The 23,635-nt window shown below is 39.5% G+C and overlaps 2 protein-coding genes across 3 annotated transcripts; one reads left to right on the top strand and one right to left on the bottom strand.

Moving 5' to 3' along the window:
* The first annotated feature begins 2,591 nt into the window (after nt 1-2,591).
* LOC121300844 (calcyphosin-like protein) lies at nt 2,592-10,043 on the top strand. Its single transcript, XM_041229769.1, has 6 exons — nt 2,592-2,659; nt 3,580-3,740; nt 4,240-4,417; nt 4,996-5,205; nt 5,842-5,955; nt 6,861-10,043. The coding sequence occupies exons 1-5, from the start codon at nt 2,597-2,599 to the stop codon at nt 5,941-5,943; spliced, it is 714 nt and encodes a 237-aa protein (XP_041085703.1). The 5' UTR covers nt 2,592-2,596; the 3' UTR covers nt 5,944-5,955; nt 6,861-10,043.
* A 143-nt stretch (nt 10,044-10,186) lies between these two features.
* LOC121300843 (ran-binding protein 3-like) lies at nt 10,187-21,302 on the bottom strand. 2 transcript variants are annotated; one of them, XM_041229767.1, is made up of 17 exons: nt 21,246-21,302; nt 16,885-16,940; nt 16,675-16,711; nt 16,507-16,593; nt 16,284-16,355; nt 15,956-16,021; nt 15,173-15,277; nt 14,280-14,401; nt 13,975-14,094; nt 13,753-13,856; nt 13,113-13,188; nt 12,873-12,972; nt 12,578-12,705; nt 12,306-12,426; nt 11,936-12,078; nt 11,558-11,744; nt 10,187-10,293 (listed from the first exon to the last, which is right to left on the bottom strand). In XM_041229767.1, the coding sequence occupies exons 1-17, from the start codon at nt 21,265-21,267 to the stop codon at nt 10,250-10,252; spliced, it is 1,590 nt and encodes a 529-aa protein (XP_041085701.1). In that variant the 5' UTR covers nt 21,268-21,302; the 3' UTR covers nt 10,187-10,249. The 2 variants fall into 2 exon arrangements, with proteins under 2 accessions (XP_041085701.1, XP_041085702.1); XM_041229768.1 differs by having other exon boundaries at nt 15,173-15,265.
* Nucleotides 21,303-23,635: the final 2,333 nt, after the last annotated feature.

Raw genomic sequence — 23,635 nt, 5'->3', positions numbered from 1 at the left:
GTTGCAGACTGCGAATGGACAGACATACAGACACTTGATCAGCACACAAAGTTCCCCATAGACAGTAAACTTTCCATGGTACAATTATACACACAGCGACCAAAGGGGATAACAGAACACTTGCTGCCTTCAACTCTAGTGTTGTAATATTCATCCCAAATGCACCAACAGTGCCTAAAGGTAACCAACACAAAAGGGGGAAATTGTCAGGAAGCAAATGTCCCATTTTGGTTTCTAAACTGGAATGGGACAAGGTGCTGCGGGGTTTTGGAAGACCACAACATTTGCATGATTTCAGGAAACAATTTAGTATTTAGCACTGGCCTGTTTATTTGATCTTGTCAGTTCCATAAAATAAACTCACACGTTTATTTGGACACAGTCAAACAAGTCCAAATGGGTAAATATGTTTCTACTTTGGATCCTTAAACCCCTAAATCAGACTCACCTGGGAAAGGTTTCCTGTGTGGTGGAAGTCCTGTCTCTCATCAGTCCAGCGTGCAGGCAGGTAACAACATAAACAGGGTGGTCATGTGATCCTGAAGAGACATCTCCTTGGGCAGCACTGGGATTTGTATGGGGTGATCTTGGCTGCTAAGAAGGACAGTTACTGTATACTGAAAGCACACAACTATTGAATCAATGGTTTGGAATGGACTGAGAATACAGTATGGCTTTCATTGAGTAGCGTTTATAATATACTGGCCTGTTCATTAATGTAGTTTCGCTGAGTAACAAAACTTTCTATCTGTGTCTTTTCTGTCTATTGCTACTGACCCTCAACGTACAAATAGCCACTGAATAATGATAAAAAAAACTGCTATACCAGATACTGCTGTACAGTATCTCCAAAGAAATGAAGAGTTATGTCATCAAAAGTCATGTTAGACTAATTCAGAATATAATATTTTACAATAGACAATTGGACTCAATCTGATGTTGCAGCATCAGCATCTTTGACTTGCTGTGGGAGTATCCAGTGTTGCAATGCTTCACAGCTGGAACCCCAGGCTGATTGTATTGAGAAGCTGTGTTTGGCTCTCTGTGCTAAATCGGAATGGTTCTTTATAAAACCTTGAGCAATCAGGGTTCCAGACAAAGCCCTTAAGAACCCCAAATGATCTAAAAGAACACCCAGGCAGGAAGCCTTTTCTTTGAGAGTGTGTGGGATAAAACTCATGGGTCATTCCTCAAAGCTGAAATGAACGGTTAGTGCTGAAAACTTGGCAGCTGATAAACATGTTGTTCTAATTAGAAAGCAGTTATTGCAAAGGTGGGGAAGAGGAAAGCCTTGTTAATTCAGAGTCTATACACAATGTATCAGCGGACAATAGGGAATAGAGAGTGCTGTATGTTGTATCGGAACCACTTTTGTATGTAGCAGCTTGCATCTCAACCTCATCCTTTCCAATATTCAGAAACTGATATGGCTAAACAGTTTTTTGTTCACGTGTTGCAACATAATCCTCTGGTTGTCTTTGAATCAGGACTTTTTTTAAGAGTTAGCAAAATAAACCGATTCCAAAGGAAAAATAAATAAATGCCTTCAACACAGCCTGAAGATGTTGATCTGCAAACGAGGGTTCAGCTTGCTTCTACTCACACGAGGGGAAAGCAATAAATAAACTGCCACTCAAGAATTAAACAAATGAGGCGTTTCAAAATGTGACCATAAAACAAAACCACTCTGAAGATTAACATTAAACCGTCAAAACCTTCCCTTGGGTTTTCTTTCGCGTTGGCGGCTGTTTTGGGAGGGGCAGTAGTTTAACACTTCGGCGTCACAGAAAAGCCTGTCTATGTCGATAACCTTGCATATTGATTTGTGCATTTTGATTCTAACCAAATGTGTTTACAAAAGCACCCTTGAGAAACAGAATGAACGCACAGACAGACCCACTGAAGCCCGGTGTTCCGGAGCGCACAGATTGAAATCATCTATTCCCTCCTGTCTTTCCATGAGGATCGAAAAGGTACCGATGAGTGAGTCAATTGGACTGCTGAATATATATATGCTGAATATATAATATTAATATTATATATAATATATATAATATATATATATATTCCAATATATAATATATATATTTTGGATAGCAAATGTATGACTTCATTATAGGGGTATATCCCCATCAACAGTTTCAAAATAACTGAGTTCGCTGCGACAAATTATTAATAATTGAAAACTGAAGCGCAAAAAATAAAATAAAAAAAAAAAAAAATCTAAATTATACTTCAGAGCTTTTTTTTTTTTTTTTTTTTTTTTATTTAATTATTTTTTTTTAATGTCTCAATCTTCAACTTCTAGGTGACGCAAAACTTTTGGCCGTACCTCTGTGTTCAAAATAACTAGGATGTTCTTTCCAACAAGGTAAGAGGAGTCAAAGATTTATTTATTTATTTATTTATTTATTTATTTATATATAACATTTAATAAGATCAGCTGAATATGCATGTAAATACCAAGACCACAAAGGCATTTTCTTCAAGTGAGAAATACAACAACGAACGACACCGTTCTGCGTTGTTACAGTGCAGGAAACGCAACAGCGTCGGTGTTGCTAGGGCAACTAAACGGTAACATCCCAAGGGTAGGATGCAACCACAAAGTGACAGATTCAACAGAGACGAGCGATCCATTCACAGGACAACACCTCAGGTAAATGCAATTGCAATTCGTTATATTGAACTTCTGGGTAAACGAAGCCTTAGAGAGAAATTAGCCTGCAGTAAATACAGTAGAAATGTCAATATGATATTGAAAAGGGTAGCTAATATTTGAAGATGTGTTTTTACAAATTTCCTGTCGTTTTCTTTCGTTTATTTTTTTTTTTTTTTTTTTTTTTTTTTTTTTTTTTTAGCCTGCTTTGTCGAAATTGAATCATTCACTAGAATACCAAGGAATATTTTGTACAGTAAGAATTATCCGGGTACACTGCACTCCAAAATATGTGGAGAAGACACATCTATAAGCCGCTCAAATATCAGTGTTCTAAAAAGAAAGGTGTTTTTTTTTTTTTTCAATAAATAAACTTGAAGGTGACAGATGGAGGCCAAAGTTAAAACAAACAAGGCAAGTGTGTGGTGAGTCATTTGCCCTGTTAAACTGTTGACTGGGTTGCTATGGACCAATGGCTTCCATGTACACAGTGGCTTTTACAGCATTGCTTGCTTAGAGCATTCAGTCCCATATAAAACAAGCCCACGTGCCTCATCTTGTGTCAAAGAACACATCATTTATAGCTCGCCCTGTAATTCCCAAGCTGTTTTGTATTGCAGGCAACAAATACGGCTGGTTTCACTGACCCCGATTAGGACTAATCTTGAACCACCCTACCTAAATTTAAATTCCCAAATTAGTTGGACTTTGAGGCTGGATTGCAAACACAATATGCTTCCCAGTACTGTTTCATGTGTGCTTTCACCAAATGGGCTGATGTATTGCATTAAGAGTTACACTGCTCTAGGTCTTCTATGCACAGCGTCAACCCTGAGACACGCCTATCTGTGGCTGCTTTGAATGCTAACATGAATGCCTGGTAAAGAGTATGTACTGCATGGATTGTGCTTCCTTTGCAGCCTGTTGCATTGCAGACTGTAGGCATGGCAGGGACAGTGAGGAATGATACTGAGATGGCAATGAAAGTCAAGCAGCAGCTGTCCCAATGCACAGACCCCATTGAGAAGCTGAGGCTCCAGTGTCTAGCCAGGGGGGCCTCCGGCATCAAGGGACTAGGAAGGCAACCGCAAGCATCCACTCTGAAGGTACACTGTGCTTACTTTAAAAGGAATAAATTAATACATTTACTTTTTTTTCTATATTAAAAAAAATTCACATTATTATCGACTGAAAAAAGTAAAGTAAATTATTTACTACGAATATATATATATATATATATATAATATATATATATATATATATATAGATATATATATATATAGTGTATACACACCATACGTACACTTACATATAGGAAAGTTGAAGCTAAAGACAGAAATAGAACAACCATAACAAACTATGAATACATTCTTTATAATAACAATGATCCACCCACTACTGCAGTACAGTGCAGTGGCTATTCTTACAGACATGTTCTGTAGAAATTCTATTTTAGAATTCTGTAACAAAAATCGATTGAATTTCTATAGAGCAATTCCATAGTGAGATGAGACAGCTCTGTGGAACCTCCACAAAACTTTTCCTTTTTCTTTTTGTGAAAACTTGGGATCGTGTTTCAGGATGTTCCGCATCATGGACGACGACGAAAGCAAAACGTTGGATTTCAAAGAGTTTCAGAAAGGGCTCAATGACTTCGGAGTGGTGGTTGAGAAGGAAGAAGCCTTGAAAATCTTCAGCCTCCTGGATCAGGATGGGGGGGGAACGATCGACTTCGACGAGTTTCTCACAGCCCTCAGAGTGGGTGAAACTTTGACAAGCCTTTGGGAATCACCCTTCATTAAGTTCTTTGGGATATGAGCAACCCATTAAGAAGCAAATACATTTTGCTTTGAAAAAATCAGCACACAAACTGTATACATTACATTTAGACTTTGAGTAAGTTATAACAATTTAGTTAAAGAGAACATTTTAATAACAGGTAGATGCCAGTTAAATGATCCAAAAAATGAGTTGTCTGTCCTCAAATAAGGACAGTGGCACTTAATGGGTTAATAACATCATTGTACTTCAGCCTATACTCTCTACCCTGAATTTGAATGGAGCTTTGCGCAGGCCTTTATTATCTGGTATTATGACCTACATTTTCAATCTACTGACACCTGGAATGTGTTTTGTACATTGGCAGTCTAGATCTGTGACAGACAAACCTTGTTTTTGATATCACTTTAATCTTTAAATCACGAACGGCCTGCTTTCTATCCCTTTTTCAATCAGGTATGCCTTACTGAGCCACAGTTTGTGCTGAACAAAATGAACTTATTAATTCTCATTGTCTTGTGTGGCTCTGATATCATATTGCATGTTTTCCTATGCAGCCTCCCATGTCCAACGCCAGAAAGCAGGTCATTTCGGAAGCGTTCAGGAAGCTGGATAGGACCGGGGATGGAGTCATAACGATCGAAGACCTGCAGAACGTTTACAATGGCAAACACCACCCCAAATACAAAACCGGAGAGTGGAGCGAGGACCAGGTCTTCAGAGCCTTCCTCGACAACTTTGATTCGCCTTACGACAAAGATGGAAAGGTAACAAACGTCTCTGGAAACTCTTCACTGCAAATCTGCTTTGCCCCATGCACGTTCTTTGCAGTTGCAATCGTTTCCCGTGGCGTCCCATGTTTTGTGCACAAGTTTGTTTTTAGTGCTGAATTGTAGAGATACGTTTTTTTAAAGTTTGTCCACTGACCTCTAGTGAAGAACACACAGTGAACATTGCTTTGTGCCAGACAACTAGCTATTGTATAATGCTCGCCACACTAAAAGCACTTTTGCTATGCACAGAAATGTTTTCATTGAATTTACAGGTGCTTCTATGTGTAACAATATTGATTCCTAACAGAGAAAGCAGAGGAAATGCTGTAACGATCATCTAATTTGCCTTGAAGCACAAAGCTTCACACTGTTTCATATTCTCATGTACCAGACTGAAAGATCCACAAGAGGATATTCCTAACAGAAGTGCACTGTGCCAAAAGAATCAGACGCAATCAACTTTGATTCTTTCGCTGCATTTAAGTGCAGTTTTAATCATTTCTTGTAGTCTTCCCCTAGTAAAAAAATAAAAAACAGCTTAATGTGAATCCATCGGATTGTTCCATATCACCGCAATAGCAGGTGTCCCTTATTTCGTTTTTAAGTGACTCAGCTTGTCTCTGCCTGCAGGTTACATTGGAGGAGTTTATAAATTACTACAGTGGAGTGAGCGCCTCCATCGACAGCGACGCCTACTTTGTAGCGATGATGAGAAATGCATGGAAGCTGTAGGCTGCTCACAGGGTAATACAAGCAAGGTTGCTTTCTTCTTTACAGAAAGAATCTCCTCTTTGGGAGTGGCGGATGAATCCATATTTTTATTTTTCCTTTTTTTGTGTGCATGTGAATTTTTACTGCTCCTGACAGGTTCTAGTTTGACAGGACTAGGAAGTCTTCTCCAGATGCACCGAACAGGTAAAGCACACAGGCAGCTGCAATGGAAATCCTTACACTTTCCAACCAGTGCACCTCAGTCCTAACCAGGAAAGACTCTCAAAGGGGGTGAGGTTGTAGTTCAGTCCCCATGTTAATGTATCCCTTGGCCTTTGAAACACTGCCAACCAATTGGTGCCCAATTTTAGAGTGCTGGCTTTTGCAGTGTGCACGACTGTTCACAAAAAATTGGGCTGAGGACGCCAACACAACCACTAGATCAAAATGACGTTTGATGACGACAGTCCTTGGCTGGATGTGTACTTGTATCTTCTTTCCACCACCTCCTTTCTCTTTCTTGCTTTGTTTTTACAGGGATTAATTTCAGAAAACACCTAGCAGAACATTTTCCTATCTGTGTTCATTGCGACAGCAGAATCTAATATATACATATAAAACCAACACAATTGCATAAAGGAAAGTTGAATTTAAAGACAGAAAGAGAACTCCTACCATAACAAACTATTAATCAGTTATGTATAATAGCAATGATATGGGCAATGTGGCTTATCAATAGTCAGTTTTGTTTGTATTATAATAAATTTCAAATACAGACTGCATAATGGTTACATGTTGTCTAATCCACAGTGGCACACAACTCCACAATGAGACTAACATTTAAATCAGATTTTTAGAACAATGTATTATTCTAATATTTGAGATGGTTTAAATGTATAATGTATAAAATACATTGTATTTTCTATTGTCTTTTCTAGGTGTCAACGGATGAGTTTTTTAATTACTACTCAGGAGTTCGTGCCTCGATCGACAGTGACGTCTATTTTATCTTGATCATGAAAAACAGCTAGGGACTTTAGAGGCTGGGGTGATAAACAACTACCCCCCAACTCATCTGCAACTGGCAAACAGCATTTATTGTACTATCTTAAGCAATGTTTCTCATAACCAGGTGTTCACCTTTTGTTTGTCCAATTGCACCACCTGCTGGCAATACTGAAGAGCATGTTATGGATTGACTGTACTCATGATCAGTATTTGTTTAGACTAGATATAGCTTATGTCAACTGGGGACAGGCGATTAATGGAACGTAAAAAATAAAATGTGAACGCATGTGAGAGAAGACCTTGTTGATTTTGTGTCTTCAGAAGCACTGACCCTCTGAACATTTCCAACATGTTTCCTGTTGCAACTTAAGTGGCGTGAAGCAACAACTTCTTAGTAAATAGTATGAGGCTTTGTAGCTAACAATAAAAGAAATGTAAATGGCACAAACACGCATCTGAAGAAAACTGCGCTCTGTCATTATGCAAAACAAGTATCCAAGTTCATTTTCATACAAATGCAAACCACTAACAATACATAAGTTTTAATGTAATTCACAGATACATTTGATATGACAAATCTTACATAAACCACCTTGAAACACAAGTGTTATTTTTCACTTCTTTTCAATTTATTTTTATACTAAAGCTGAAAGCAGAATTTAACAGGTCTTTAGCTCTTCCAGGCTCACCTTTATCGAGCGGGACAAGGCTCAAAATACATTTTTGCAAGGACATACTCCTTGACAATCCCTACCCCCCTAAAACAGATCTACTCTGAATTACACTTGTACGGATTCCTTGGAATATGTTAACTGAAATGACTTTAAAATATTGCCTTTCCTGAAAGGGCAGAAACTTTTATTATAATCCCAAATAGATCTTTTGGGAAAATTAGACATCAGAAGAAAAAGAAAAAAAAAGTTTAAAAAAAAAAAGACAATCAGAGCATGAAACAGAAAATAAAAATGGTTTCAGTCACAGGTAACCAGATTTTATTATTGTTATATACACCCCCCGCCGAACACAGAAATCTGTTATAGAGCTGGCAGTACTGCAATTGTACAGAATTCACGTTACAACCTGGTAGGTAACTGCAATGAGCTTCAGGCCATTTGATCCTGGGGTTGAATCCCATGTCAGCCACAAGTCACTCGCTGTGTTACCACTTGAGCGACTTTTTCCTCTCATTGCACTTTGGTCCCACCCTGCTAGAACACTGGACGGTAAGCAGGTCAGCAGCCCATCAGCCCGCCTCCCCTCCCCTCCCAGCCAAACACACAGACGCTTCACCTCATTCAGGCAAGGTTTAGAAATCCCAATAAAACAGAGTACATGTTTTTTTTTTTATATAAATAAAAGAATGATACTGCGATCCTAAATTAGCCATTTGGTCATTGTAACACTACCCCAGTTTGGTATTTGAATTAATTTAATTATATATAAAACTTCACATCCGAATCCATGGCAGAATAGCCGAACGAGCATGCCCATGACAACACGAGAAAGTTCATACCTCCATTTGTGAACCCTGCGACTGGTCGGGTTCTCTTATGCATTTTGCTATTTAGCAGCATGGGAAAACGAACCACAAAAACTCCCAGCAACAATGCAGTTAAAAATACCAAAAAGTAAAATTAAAAAGAGAGAATGGGAGATCAACCTGTTCAAAATTAATACAGTTTCAACAATATATCACACTTGAGGGTGTTTTTTTTTTAATATTTCCAATTCCAAGGCTTCCTGCAGGAGGATGAGGAGAAGCAGCAGCACACTACTTTAGAACAGTATACAAATCCAACTGGGGACGGAACGGGGCAGGACAGGGAACACACACAAAGTTAAAAGGGCTGCTAAACTTGACTGGATAACAGGAGAAATCTTTTATATTTTTTAAACTAAGCAAACCGATTTTGTAGTGAAAGACAACAGATTAAAAATTCAGCTGGTCTTCCCGCTCGGTTTGCTTTTAAAGACAAAAAATACCCCCCCGCCCCGAGTTGACATTTGGAACAGAAGCTCAATTTCATTGGAGGGCCAGGAGAAGGCATGTGACAATGCTGATGGTACAGGGCAACCATTTTGATGCAGCTCTTTGTCTGCTCTTAAGGGGTGATGTGGTTGACACCGCGTTCCCTTTCAAATTTGCATCAGACAGCTCGACAATCCTGCTGTTTGCATAGAAAGCACAGTGAACTTCCAAGGTTCTGCAGCAGACCTTCGTTTACTGCCAGCTACAGGTTTACAATGTTTTTAGTACTATTAGCAAAATGTTGCAAGGCTTTTTTGATACAAGAGTCACAGACTGAAGCAATCTTATCAGTTTGGAGAATGGGAGCCCCCACAGATTTGTGGAATTTGATACAACAGCCTGTTGATCCTTCAAGTCAAGTCTATCTGCCCTTCCGAGAAAGCAAAACAATTACAATAAGTTGTACAAAAAAAAGCATGTTTCTTTTTCCTCTTTCAAAAACTCTTGTCACTCCAGAGTTTATTATCCAAAGAAATTAACAAAAAAAAAAATGAATAAAAAAGTCAGCACAATACAAACCCCCAAAACAAATGGAAATAGAACTATATGTTTTAGAATGCTTTAGGTTTTGAGAATTTGTTTCTTAAAAAACACACACACTCACACAGTCAAAAACTCAGCTATTGGATACCAGTCTCCTGAGCTTTTGTAAACTTTTTTTTTTTTTTTCCTGGAGTCATTTATGCTACACCTCTGTGGTAGATCCATCACAGCACAGCACACTTGTATCATATGTAACAGGGTACTTCTACTGCTGCCAACTGAACTGCCCGACAGACAACGGTGGCTAGTGTGTGTTTGTATGCAGGTCAGTGGAGATTGATTCTGCAGACAATGGAACTGAACACTGGAACCTTTTACAAATGAGTCACAAAGTAAAACAAAAAGAGTCCCAATTATGTGTAGTCAGGGGACTAGATTCCTAGAAAAACTTAAAAGCTCTCTTGGAAATCGACATTCCGGAGGTAAAACTGTAGTCTTAAATGTGCCATGTCTACTGGAGAGGAGGAAACCGCGTTCGCCTCTCTCACTCATCAATATGATGAGCTTCCAAGTCCCAAACCAAAGCCGTAAAGTCTTCGCAAGAAAAAAAAAAAAAAAACTACTCCAGATTCTTTAATGTAGAGAACTGAGTTGCACAGATTGAATGAAAAACATCTGTCCTGGGTCCATCCTGGAGCTGGACTTCTAAATTCCCCCCCCCCCCCCCCCAAAAAAAAAAAAAAAGGGAGGTGCCTGCAAGGATGCCACAGCAGCTGCCACCTTGCAAGTAGACTGGTGAAAGGGGCGCTATGTGCTTCCACTAGCCTGGGCCTCTCCTGCATCTGTAGACCCTGCAGAGAAGAGAAGATGAAGGAAGATGATCAGCCCTGCCCTGCTACTTACACACAGGACCGATGGAAACTCTAAAACATAAGAACTGAAAACCTAGTACGAAGAACATTGCAATTTCTTCAGTATGCAGTATCTTTACTCCCGTTTGAAACGTTAAACTACAACAGCCTTCCTATGCTCTTCCAGTTCATTTAAAAGTTTAGTCAAACCTGTTTAGTCACAAAATGTCTCAAAATAATCCATGGTTCTGGCCCCCAACAGCGCCCAAAACAGTAAACAGTTAACAGATTCCACCCTTCTGTTGCCCCTTACCGAGTAGCACACTCTGCGACTGCGGTGTCAAAGTAGCTGATGAAGCACTGAAGGAGGCATCATACTTGAGGATATGATTTTGTCACAAAGATCAAGGAAATCGTGAATTTGAACAAGTCAGTGAAATCTTGGAAATGGATGTAAAAACACATTCGATGTGGAGCTTCCTTTATTTCCTTTAAAGTGCAGTATGTCATGCATTGAAGAGACAAATCTGCAAGAATCTGTAAATTGCTTGGTTGTTTGGTAAATTTCACGCAGCATTTATGTGTAGGTATGTAGGTCAGTGAATGAGATTTGTGTTTTGTAGCTAAGCGAGCACGTCAATGAACGTATGTTTCTGTAAACTCTTGGTTGTGATTATCACATACATACAGAAGTTTATTTAAACAAAAAAATGGGCTTACATCTTGATACTTGCATTTTATTTCTTGAAACTTTTTTCATACAATACTGTATTCAAGTAGTCTGTTAAATAAATACTCACTTTTTCTAAAACTAAACATTGCTGAATAACATACAGACTGCCGTTGAACATCTTCTCTTTCTTATTATTGAAGAAAAAATATACACCGCTTCATTTTGAACATGGCAATAAACACAATTATTTGACAGGCTGGGGTTGTGCTAAGTACATTTACGCCAGATGCGCACAGACAAATAGGAACAGAGCAATTTCAGAGGCTGCCTGTTTCGCTATGTGGCTGGTGCAACGCAATTTACATTCAACTGGAGAGCCACAATCCTGCAGGTTTTCAGTGTAAATCAATGGCTAGAGAACTGACTTTTTTTTTTTTTTTTTTTTTTTAATGTTGACATCTTAAGTAATTGAGAGCTCCGGTGGAACGAAAACCCGAAGACCCTGCCGCTCTCCAGGACCAGGGTTGGCCACCCCCTGGCCTAGGGGATTTGCGTCGGCTGCAGGAGAAAGCAGCAGAAGCAACGACTCACCGCTGGCTGTGGCGGAGCCTGCCGGAGCGAGGATGTCATCCTCGTCGCTGTCCTCCTCGTTAGACTGGGGCACTTCGGGCTCAGCCGGAACGCTCTTGGTTTCCTGCTCCTGCTCCGCCCGGCTCCTCAGCGCTTGGATTCGGTGGTGCAGGGCAGCATACAGCTGGCCCGTGTCGTTCGAGCTTGCCTGTGTGGGTGGAGACATGCAGGCGCGTGTTAAACTTGCTTTCGAAATCCAGGGGATGAGTAAGAAAGATGCAAGTTTTTTGTGCCACCAATGCAAAGCAGTCTGAATCTGAGGTGTGAAGATAATGACGTCCCACAGCATTGTAATTTATTTTAAGCGTACAGCCAATATCCTGTTCCAAACAGACTTACAGATATCAGAAAGACCTTCACTCCCTGGTCCTCTGTGTCCATGGCTGTGATTCGAATGCTCTTTTCACTGGCTTTGTCGATCTGCATCTGAGACCAAAGCTTGGTGTTGAGAATTAGTCTCAGGCTGCCCTGCGTCCGCATAACTACAATAAAACCAAACAAATAGCTCAAGGCTTTCTGCTTTAAAAGGACTCAAACATTTTCCCCCTGACCCTCACCAGGAGGAAACACCAGCTTTGATAAATGTTCTACATCATGAAAACAGGAGTTTAAAGTATTCGACAAAGACTCGAGCCTTACACTGTTGAAGGCGTAGGGCACAAATGTATACCCCTATATTGACATTAGGTACTGAAATCCTATTCCATACCCAATCTTGACTGTAAAGTCCCATCTTGTGTAGATGCCATATCATTTAATCTCAGCAGCCCTCTGCCTCTTTCCACCCAGGTCTGGGTGCTCTTGTCAAAAACAAACAGCTTGCACTGGATCTACATTGTGAAAATATCACATAACAAAAAGCAAAATCAAGATTGGGATGATTATTACACACAGCGTTGGTAGGTTGCAACCAAATGAGTCCCGATTAACCTGCAGGTTTGCCTCAGCTTTGAAATCTCTCAGTAAAGCCTGCGTGCTTACCTGCAACACGTTGCTCTCTGCCTCCTCTCCTGTTATAACCTCGACCTTCTCCAACAAACACTTCTTAGCTGTCGCCTTGGTGTAAGCTGCTGCAGACTCTTCCAAAGACTCGATCACAGCACTGCTAGCTGTAAAAGTGCAAAGCCACTCATGTTTTTGCCAAGAGAGAGTATAAAGAAAAAAACAATCAAATATTTTAAAACAAATATATAAAAAGGATAGGAAATTCTTCCATCTCCCAAAAAAAGATCCTATCCCATAATGATTGTATTTGACCGAGCCTGTGGATACATACGTTTCTCTGGAGTGGCGTCCAGTGAGAAAGGCTCAGAGATCGATCCAGCAGCACTCTCCTTGCCACCCTCAGTAACTGAGTCACTGCTCTTCGGGGGACTCTGTACAAACAATGCATATTTCCTTTATATAAAAGAACTGGCATTCTGCATCACAGCCACGTGTGCAAGACACAATGTATGAAATGATTTAGCCATTAACATAGGTTACAAGACGTGTGTGAATGCCACCCAGCACTCACCAATACTCTCTCGTACATGTTCTGTCCAAAAACAAACTTTGCTTCTGTGTCTTTGTTGTTTGCAGGACCCAGCGTGCTGGAAGAGCAAAAGGACAGTCGATATATGAATCACCTGCGCTGTGATTTAAACACAAGTATAGAGCAAGAATTTCAAAAACACTGTTTAAAAAAAAGTTTCTACATAAATAAGCAAAACAAGCTGAAGACATTCAAACAATATCGCAGAGTGTGCAACAGGACCTGGGGTCAATCATATTGCTGTTAATTACAAATTGCAATTACAATGTAATTGCAGTTGAACCTCGGCACCCTTGTATAATTTTGTACTTGTAATTATACCACACATGAACAATTACACATTTGTCCTATATTTTCAACTGCTTTTAGTAACACTATGCGTTTGAAAACAATAAAAACTAATTGCCTAGTATGTTTCTGTGTGTGTACCTGTGATTATTGCAAGGTTATTTAGAACAAACAGAGTAAATGTGTCAATGTGTGGAGTTCTTTATGTAACTTTTTAGTGGAATTGCAGCAGAATTGTAACTAATCGAATAAAATAGCATTGTCAGCAAACCATTTCGCAGTCATTGGAACTGTAATTCTGAGCCCGGGCGAGGTGTCTACTCTAGGGACTGACCTGGAGGTGCTGCTGTAATGCAGGAAGTAGTTTGTTGCTCCTGATGCTGTTTTAGAACCAGAGGAACCACCACCTGTATTTACAGAGGGAGCTCCGCTTTCAACCTAGCAAAAAACAAACCCAAACTGTATTTTTCCAGAGTGTCCGGCTGTGCCGTTAACATACTGTATTTTACTTAACTAAAAATTTTATTTTTGCCGTTTTATTTTTAAAAAGCAAAACCTTTGCTCGTTCTTCCACATTCTGCCCAAACACAAAGTCTGATTCAGCTGGCTGCTGCTGCTTCTCCTCTGCGTGATCCTCGTTGGCGCTGCTCATGCCATCCGCATTCTTTTCATTATTCTGGAAAAAAAAAAGTCATTTTTGACTTTGCTTTGCTGCCTTGTCTAACACAACTTAACAGTAAAAATATAAGGGTGACTACTTGGCACAGTCTTGGATTTTAAAATAAAATTTGTTAAGAGGTGGTTTATAAAAACCAGGGCTTCCCTGCAGTTTCTACCCCATTGTATATTCACAATACTTACTGCGGCTCCTGATGCTTCCGCTGTTGCACTTTCTGAGGCCTCTGTGTTATTCTGGGATGCAGACAAACCTTCAGATGAGGAATCTGGGGGCTTTTTTACACCATTGGTTCCACTGCTGGAACCTACAAAAAAAAAAAAAAAAAAAAACAGAAAACATGTAAATCAGATAAAAAATCCAAACTCACAGTATAAAATGGATGCTCACATGCCTAAGAAAATCAACCCTGATGGCCTATGATAACTTATGTCCTGATATTTGTTTAGGCTACTCGCATGCCAAATCCACTTTAACAAAATATAAACACACACGGACTGTATTAATTAAGTAGCTGCTTTTATCCAAAACGACTTAGAGACTTGGGGTGACCTGGGTTTTACAACTCATCCAATCACAGAATTATGACATCAGTATTACACAGTTTAAAATAAGCTAACAGGATACTTTTTCATTAGTACAAACCAATTTGCATACATTTTGATTTTATGGAAAATGTTAAAAGCATCAGTCTTTGCCATTTATCAGCAGAGTAACTAAATTTAAATTTCAGAAGCTATCACAGCTCAACCAAGCACTGGAATCCTGGGATACAATTAAAAAAACAAACAAACAGAAAACAATTGGTATTAAAGACTGGTTCCAGCTAAAAACCTGTGATTTACATGCCGTTTTACTCCCATGCAAATTATGAACTTTTGTGACACCTCTCTAGCCTACCGACATGTGTGTTGCTTACTCAGCCAAGAACATGCATGCAGGCAGGTAATTCAGTTTCAAAAGACATGTCGCAACAACTGGCAGGCCTGCAGCTGACTAATAGAAGAGTTTTACCCAGTTTATTAAGTTAGTGCAAACCAACTGAATAAACAGAAAAAAAAAAAAGTGTTTTACTTACTAGATTGTGAGAAAGCCTTCGGCTGCGGGGCCTGCAAGAGTGCTGGGCGAAGGACGCTGCGATGCTGCTCCTTAGGCTTCTGGCTTGGGACACCTGGAAGATAACCTGTACAATAGCCTGGTTCTGAAGCAACAAGCCTGCCTGTCTGACTGAGCAGTTACAAGTGTGGCACAAAATACAGTGGAAACCTGTTAACACGAAATGCAGGTGACTGCTTTAAAACAGAGCACTGTAGGTCATTTTGAATTTTCAGCGCTTAGTCTAAGGATGCTGCGTGTGACACCACATGTATATTCTTCAGCTGCCTTTTCGCTTTGGTACGCAGCGAAAGCCCATGCAGACCCATCTCACAGCCGTGCTGCTCTGTCAGTACATGGCTTTGCAAAGTTCTGGTGTGATCTGAACAAAGTTACCAGTTGTCAGGGGTTTCTTTCATGTTACCAGGTTTGGCAGGTTTTGTTTTGCGTGTTACGATTCACACTGTAGTGTGCATCACATCTCCAAAACATATGGAACGAGTGACAGCGTTTAACCCTGCCCCACTTTATGATGCCAGGTGCCCATCAGGACATATGAAGTCCAATCTGTTGTCTAACACTACAGCAAATAAAAACAAACACCCAAATCAATATATATAAAAAAAACAGCAACCACCACCACTTGTAAATGGACCCAAGAAGCACAGCAAATCAGACAAGCGTATCCCACTATAATCCAGAATACCCCCAGTGCTTTTAACAGTACCAGCTCAATCTCAACTTGCCACTAGTTTGCAGTACCAACCTGTACTTGGTGCCTGGCCATGGATCAAAGTAGGCGGTTTCAGACGAAACCCAACAGTCTTCTCCTCTACAAACACAACAAAAATTCAAATTTGAACATGAACTCTCCCCATCATTAGATTTACAGTGCCACTTGTTTAGTGCTTAAGGAAGAAATGATCTCAAAGTGGAAACCATCAACCCGTACCCCTACCAAGTGACTAGCTAAACTGTGAGACAATTGGCGACTCGCAACAAGAAGGATATTTTTTGAGACAGCAGGTTTTAAACTGTAACCAAGTTACCAGCTCCAACTATAAAGTGTTCCCAGATAAATGACGTGATCTTACCAGGTTCCGAGTCGGAGTTTCCTGTTGGGGACTGGCAGAAACTTGAGGGCATAAATACATTGTTCTTTGACACTGCAAAAACAAAACAACAACACTTAACAACATGAGCCCGATTAACTCAAAGAAAAAGCAGCAGCAAATGAAAGCGCATGATAAACCTGGCACAGAATCTCCCATCCCTGAACCTCAAACCCACTCCTTCGCAAGTAAGCAGAATCTGTACCAGAATGCGAGGGGGGAAACTGCGTTAGAGATGACGCTCTCTCTCGTTTCACAGGGGGACAGTAACTGCCATCATCCTTGTCTGAATCTGTAACATACAATACTCTGAATTAGGCTCAACAAAGGCACACACATGCCATAAAATAAAATTATTCAAAATATAATTCACCTTCTCCACCTTCTGGGCTGGAACCCTCAGCTGATCTCTGAAACAAAACATGTACATTTTCCAGTCAAAGTAATTGTGCCAAGCCATGGTAACTGAAGCAATATTGCTTAAAAGTAAGTCATTTAAACCACAAGGAAGCTTGAGGTTCCATTCCAATTATTACTGCTCTATACAAAACAAAGTCATCTGAAGGAGTGGTCTTGTTCCTACCTTCTGTGCTTTATCTTTCTGGAACACAAACACAGGTGGAGCTATGGCAGGTTTCTCTGTAAAACACAAAAGAAGCAGCTTTTTGCATTTTTGTAGACTGACACAGCTGCAGTTTCCAAAAGTTCTGAAATACAGTATGGGCAAGCTTTTATTCAGTTAGCTCTGAAATTAAATCAGGACAAGGTTATAATTCGAGACGCAACAATTAAAGATTACCGATCATCTGTCCTTAAATACTCTGCGCTTTGGTTACATATTGGTGAACTGATGCATCAAATTAGAGTCCAGTTTGAAGTCTCACAGTTTGCATTAAAACACTGATTATGTCATTGAGCTTCTATTAGTGCTAGTATGGCAAGTAGCTAACATCAGCACTTTGCTGGATTTGCATTGGATAAGTCACATCAGTTAAAACTCTATTTTCATTTTCCACGTTTTAGAACTGAAAGCTAAACAACTTATTAAAAAATAAATTAAAAAAAAGAAAGAATCAGGGGGTACAGAAAAGTGAGTACAGAAAATCATTGTTTGGCAATGCACTGGATTTTGGGTAGATGGTAAATGCTTTCAAAATAAAACGGTAACAGTAATGTTAATTAAACATATTTCAGATTGAAATGAGTTTTAATTTTGTTTTATTATTATAAATATGTCAAAGGGACAGACTGTGAGGACACATTCTATTCAGTTGTTAATTTTTATTAGTGTGTAGAAGTTAAAATAATTAAACATCTGCATCATATGTAAAAGCCAGTCTATTTCTCTTTAAAAGAACTAATGTTTATTATTTAAACCTGGGTTACCACTGGCTACAAGTCAAGGGGTTACAAATCAAACACTTGTTTCACCCAAATCCTACCTGGCACCGCTGCTGCTGAAGGGAGAGGAATGAAAGACCCTATTAACACCCTTACACATCCTGTCCGGCTTCCAGCAGAAGCACTGCTAGGATTTTCTTTGCTTCTATTTTTAGCATGCCTATGTTTCAACTTACTAATACAAGACGTGTTGACATTCTTAGATTTCAGAGTCCACATGGACACTGCTTGCTCTAACTTACAGTAAGAGAGCATGCAACTCAGATTCATTCTCTATTTAAAAAAAAAAAAAAAAAAAAAAAAGTACACTGAAACCCAGTCTAAGTCCCAAGATGAATCTTTATGGAATTCATATTCTATGTGAAGAAATATATATATCTTTTTATTCAACTGCAATTTCAGTGTATAGTAGGTTAGAAAGACAGTCACTGACTGGGGTTTACGGCTCAAGATCATGCAGCAGTCGTGACCATAAACTACTTTTTGACATTTAGTCTTGTTCTGTCCCAAGTTCTAACCGCTGAGACTTCCAATTCCAAACATTACTGCTATCCACTAGGGGTGGAATTCCAAGCTGTTTAGGGAACACACAATACTGTCACCCACTCTCAACCCTAGAGGCTTCTACATCACGCTACCCGGCTGTTATTCTTGACTGTCATCCAGCTGACACGTGGAGGATGCCATGCTTCTAGCCTCATGTTTCTGTAATGGGTGCTATGTGCTCTGCAGATCAGGGGGGCTCAATGTGGAGCGGCTTCAACGTGCGTTGCGTTCTCAACAAATTTTGTAGTCGGTAGTATGAAAAGCTTATATGTGCAAGGAAAGACTTGCACAAAACTGGAGGTTTTTAAATCTCTCAATGTTCATTTTAACCCACTCAAAACTAATGCCTGCAAGCAAGGGGGGCACAAAATGTCTCAAAACACTGAGATGACACACCTGAGCTTGTTACATATACACTGTGGCTAATTAAGCTTGCAGTAAAACCTGGAATGGGTCAAACTGCTATGCAATAGGGGTCTTATTTCCATCTTTGTTTTATCTTTGAGTGTTTGACATTGTGACAGACTTCGTTCACAGAATTCACCAAATTGTAAGTCACAGCTATTATTCCATTGCAAGTACTGGTTAGAACAGATAGATGGCGCTACACTCTAAACACGATTCACTGACTTGTGTTTATAAACATATAAGTACAGAAGATAATTTTAGCTGGCTTTAGTTTATTTTTAACTGCAGCCAAATACAGTTGCTACTTTAAAAAGTGGCTTGGAACATTTGTTACGATAATCACTGATTAACTTCTAAAGCATTATTTTCTTTAGAAGAAACAGCTTATATTTTAACCAATGACAACACACATGAAAACAGGTTTTCCTCAATAAAGCTTTTGCCACTTGATAAATGCAAAAAAAAAAAAAAAAAAAAAAAAAAAAGGCTGAAGCAAGAGTGACTCAAATGATTCCTGGGTAATGAAACCACAATTAACCCTTCGTCAGCAGCAAGGACTGCAAATGCAACGCTGCATGTTTAACATGAATATCTCACAACTCACTGAAGATCGCCAGATACCCTTACACATCCATGTTCAAAATGAACATGGTTCCGAGGGAGCATTCTCATATACCACAATCACAGCTTCTGTTTATTTGCAGAGCAGAGTACTGAGAGTTGCAGGGGCGCTTGGATAGATCCAGAAAAGACGCAGCGCCTCTAAACTTATTCATTAAGCCCTAGAGATTTAATTATTTCAGTTTCCTATCTTATAAATTCTTTAAAGTACCCTGCTTTGTTAGTATTGTTGCTAAAGTATCATTTTATTCTGCAGGTTGCAAAAAAGGCTTTCACTAGGCTGCCTATTGTCTCCCCATGCCTGAGGCAGACAATAGGCAATTCAGAGTAAATGGGGCCACACAGGTGTGATGTGACAAACAGCTTTTTTAAAACTCGATGTTTGTACTTGTTAAGTTTAATTACTATGTAATATTTATTTTTTTGCAGTTATGTGTTTGTAGCATTTTTTTTAAATAGATAAGTAAAATACTTTAATACAGATGTGTTTAAATAATAACATAAAAATGTTATTATTAAATTTATTTTTTGCTTTAAATTAGAAGTAAACCACATTGATGTATTGGGGGCTGCATTTGCACCCTTGTCTGCCTTCTGTGTGACCTCAATTACTGCTACTGATGAGTTAAAAATCCAACTGGAAAAACACCTCACAAGTTAAACCTTACAGAATCTCAAAATAATGTTACACTTCACACTAAAATATAACTGCCTGGCGTAGGTATTCTATTCCATCACAATTTGACTTTCTGTGCACTTAGACAGCAGCCCAGTTTGTTCCCATTTCTGAAAGGAAATGTTGCTGCCTTAAATAATAATAATAATAATAATAATAAATAATAATAATAATAATAATACTACATGTAGGGATGTTTGTTGCTAAAACCATCTTGGCCTTTTAAACTTATATTCTCAAAAAAGCAGTGTGGACGCGATTGGCTTCTATTTAGTTTTGAATGGAAATGTTGTTTGGCTAATGTTATGTATTTACAATACACCCTTTAGATGTGTTTACTGTCTGCAAGCAAATCAGATCTATTCAGCACATACCTGGTTGCAAAAAAACTCAGTATTCAAATCGCTTTCCCGCAATGGAAACCTGTAGCACTGTGAACCTCCTCATATAATACCCGAATGGCTGTTATTTATAACTCACTGGTTTCACAAACTTATGACAATCTTCCACATAAGCTGAATTATTATGGATGATATACATTTTGTAAAACAGGTATGGCATAATGAACAAACAAGTAATGCCTTCCACATGCTAACAAGTACATTACTGGGGCGATTTAAAAATACAGAACACCGCTATTATTAACAAAACCAAGGCAAAGATCAGGGGCAAATGCGAGGGGCTGTCACAGCGTCTGTCGCTATTTCTATTATTAATATTAACGATCGCTGCTGGTTAGAGAATCTGGAAAGTAAACGTTAACGTCAGTTTGATGGAAATGTTACCAGGTATATAGTTAGTACAAACTGTGTGTCACCATCGCAACGTGCATTGTAGCAGCCAGACACTGGTGATGCATGGCACCTCGCCCTCGCTGTCTGGCAGGGCGACTGTAAATCGCTCAATATGTACTGTCTGGGCGGTTTACATTACGAGCCCTAAAAACAAAAGCACGGAAATGTTTCAAGCCAAGGACGCTACTTTTCGTTAAGGCACGCAACGGGGCTGCTGGCGTGCTCGGTTTACGAACCCAAATCGTCCCGCTCCCTTTCGGCTGGGCCTCGGCTTGGCCCCTCCGTCCCTCCCCTTCGGGAGGAGATTAGAAAGGCCGGGAACCTTCGGCTCCGCATCCTTCCCTCCCATCGCCCGCCCTGGCTCTCTCTAGCCCCGGGACTCGCTTCCCCCCCACACCCCCGGCGCCGCACTGTCGCTCCCTCGGTTATCACACGTTAAGTTGCGCATTTCTCCCCATTAATTCGCTTTGTTATAGTCGCTTCTCCGAGAGTCCTTACCTTCGTTTGCCAGGTCCGCCATTTTACTTCCTCACTCACCCCCACAACCCCCCGCGCTACGCATGCGTGTTATTTCAAGAGCGGGGGGGGGCTGTGGAGGCGCCCCCACCAGACAGACGTAAAGCGCGTCACAAATATAAATATCAATATTGCTGTAAACGTGGTTCTGAGTGTTGAGTTTGACGCTGGTATCCAAACGTATATATATATTTTTATTATTTACTTTCTAAAGGAGTTCTGCGTACACACCTCTATCGCATATTATTATTATTATTATTATTATTATTATTATTATTATTATTATTATTATTATTATTATTTAACGTTTGCACCCGGTTCATGAATTTTACCGTGGGCTATCACCATTCTGCTTTTAATTTCACAAACGCCTCACAGAGGCATGGTGACTTTTTCAAGAAGCCTCGTCTTCTTCAGCAGACTCTTTTGGGAGTGTATTTCTGTACCTGTAAAATCCTTGTGTTGTCTGTCATCCAAACCCCAGTGCTACCGAATGCCATGCACATTCCTTCCAAGTGATGGATACCGCAGAAAAAGACTTTGCTGTCCAGTTACAATGCTCATGTTTGACTTGATAATAGATAATTAATATAATTTCTAAGAAGCATTAAAGAGTATGCAGTTAGGGATTTGAACTTCTTCAGCCTGCCTCAGGGTGGTGCTATAGTATAGTACAAAAGGGTGGTCAGGTACAAATGTCTGCTGATTGGGTTCTCTTTCTTCATCTTGGTGGTAAACTATAAGGATCGACCAGATTTCTCCTGGCTGGCAACCATGAACCCAGAATGATTTTGTATTATACATACATTAAGCATTAGGTGGGCAGGAAGTAACCTGTTGTGTGCCACTGTAAGGATTTGCTAGGGATATGCACCTGGGGGCTAGGCAGCGCAGTGAGATAACGCACTAGCTGTTTGCATAGGGTCTGGCTTACTGTAGGTTACATAATGAATGAACTTGTCAGTTTTCACCTAGCACCTATTGGTTGGTAGACAAACAGTGTAGCCCTCATCACAAACCCACTACACAACTCTGAAAAAGCGTTCACACAAACATACATACACACACGCACATGCACTCGCACACACACACACGTGTCTGATATGACAATGCTAGTGAAATTATATTAAAGCATAGGAGCATAGAAGCACGATTCTGGTAAAGCACAACAATGCAACAGGAGTCTTAATCGCAGTCCTGTGCAGAGACACAAAGCAATTATTTTTAAGCATAAAACTGAATTTTTTTTTTCAAGTAAAGTAAGTAGTATTTATTCCCAGTAGTTAATTAAAATTCAGGCTCGAAGAATGAAGTTAGAGTGAACAGATGTACTGTGAGGATGACGCACACACACACACACACACACACACACACACACACACACACACACACACACACACACACACTGTATAAGGAAGCCTGCCAGAGCAGGTGGTGCTCACAGATTCGGAGCTGCTAATTACATTCAAAGAGAGACGGCAAACTGAGAAAATTACATCCAACTATAATCAACTCATTCGACTTTTTTCTGGGAAAGATAACCAAGTCCCATAACCCCACATGCAATGGACGTCACAGACTAGCAATAAAACCCTTTTTCAAAATGCGTCAGATCCTCATTCTGCTAAAACTGATAATCCTGTTTTGGAATAGTGGAGATCTTCTTCTTCTTCTTCTTCTTCTTCTTCTTCTTCTTCTTCTTCTTCTTCTTCTTAGTGGTAATAGTTTCAGTAATAGTATTTGTCATAGTAGTACTACTACTACTACTACTACTACTAATAATAATAATAATATAATAATAATAATAACAATAATAATACTAACAATAATTGGTGATGCTTAATTCCATGAACATTTTTTATTTTTACACTGATGAGCTGAATGGCCTCCTTTTATTGTGTTTATGGTATTCTAGCTGGTAAACAGAAATCTAGTAATTTATCATTTACATTTCAGATAAAGTGACATTTCTCTCATTGCCTTTGAACTAATAATCAGGTCAAATATCAAAGTCCAGAGAATCTATTACTTGACCTTCTTTTTTTGTGCTTCAGTGATTTTTGTTTAAAGAAATTCTTGGCTTTCATGTATTTATTAAGCTTCCTCAAATCAGACAACTCAGGTGTCGAGATGGGGAGAACACAGGCAAGTGCACCTCGCAGATACAAATTGTGAAGGTCTTTCAGCTCTAAACAGTAACCCTGGTGTGCAAGGGAGAGCTGCCATACTGCCTGCTACTTCAGACAAATTAAATCAGTAAGAATTTTTTTTTAAGTTTTTTTTTTTAATCGAGATGCAGCAGCCTTTGTTGCCATAGTTACAGAGACAACACTTTCAATATTCTCATTCCATAAATGTATTAAAAAAAAAAA

The sequence above is a fragment of the Polyodon spathula genome, chromosome 26 (genome assembly GCF_017654505.1).
Source record: "Polyodon spathula isolate WHYD16114869_AA chromosome 26, ASM1765450v1, whole genome shotgun sequence".
NCBI classification, from domain to species: Eukaryota; Metazoa; Chordata; class Actinopteri; order Acipenseriformes; family Polyodontidae; genus Polyodon; species Polyodon spathula.
The sequence above is the reverse complement of the archived record's forward strand: the minus strand, read 5'-3'. Positions and strand labels throughout refer to the sequence as shown.

Bases quoted from the DNA above. Each gene is read 5' to 3' on its own strand.
- LOC121300844 (XM_041229769.1), top strand. From the start codon at position 2,597: ATGCAACCACAAAGTGACAGATTCAACAGAGACGAGCGATCCATTCAC. The intron at 3,741-4,239 runs GCAACCGCAAGC...ATCGTGTTTCAG, and splicing joins GGCATCAAGGGACTAGGAAG to GATGTTCCGCATCATGGACG. The intron at 4,418-4,995 runs GTGGGTGAAACT...TTTCCTATGCAG, and splicing joins AGTTTCTCACAGCCCTCAGA to CCTCCCATGTCCAACGCCAG.
- LOC121300843 (XM_041229767.1), bottom strand. From the start codon at position 21,267: ATGGCGGACCTGGCAAACGAAG. The intron at 16,712-16,884 runs GTAGGAACAAGA...GTTTTGTTTCAG, and splicing joins AGAAAGATAAAGCACAGAAG to AGATCAGCTGAGGGTTCCAG. The intron at 12,706-12,872 runs GTATGTATCCAC...GCACTTTTACAG, and splicing joins GGACGCCACTCCAGAGAAAC to CTAGCAGTGCTGTGATCGAG.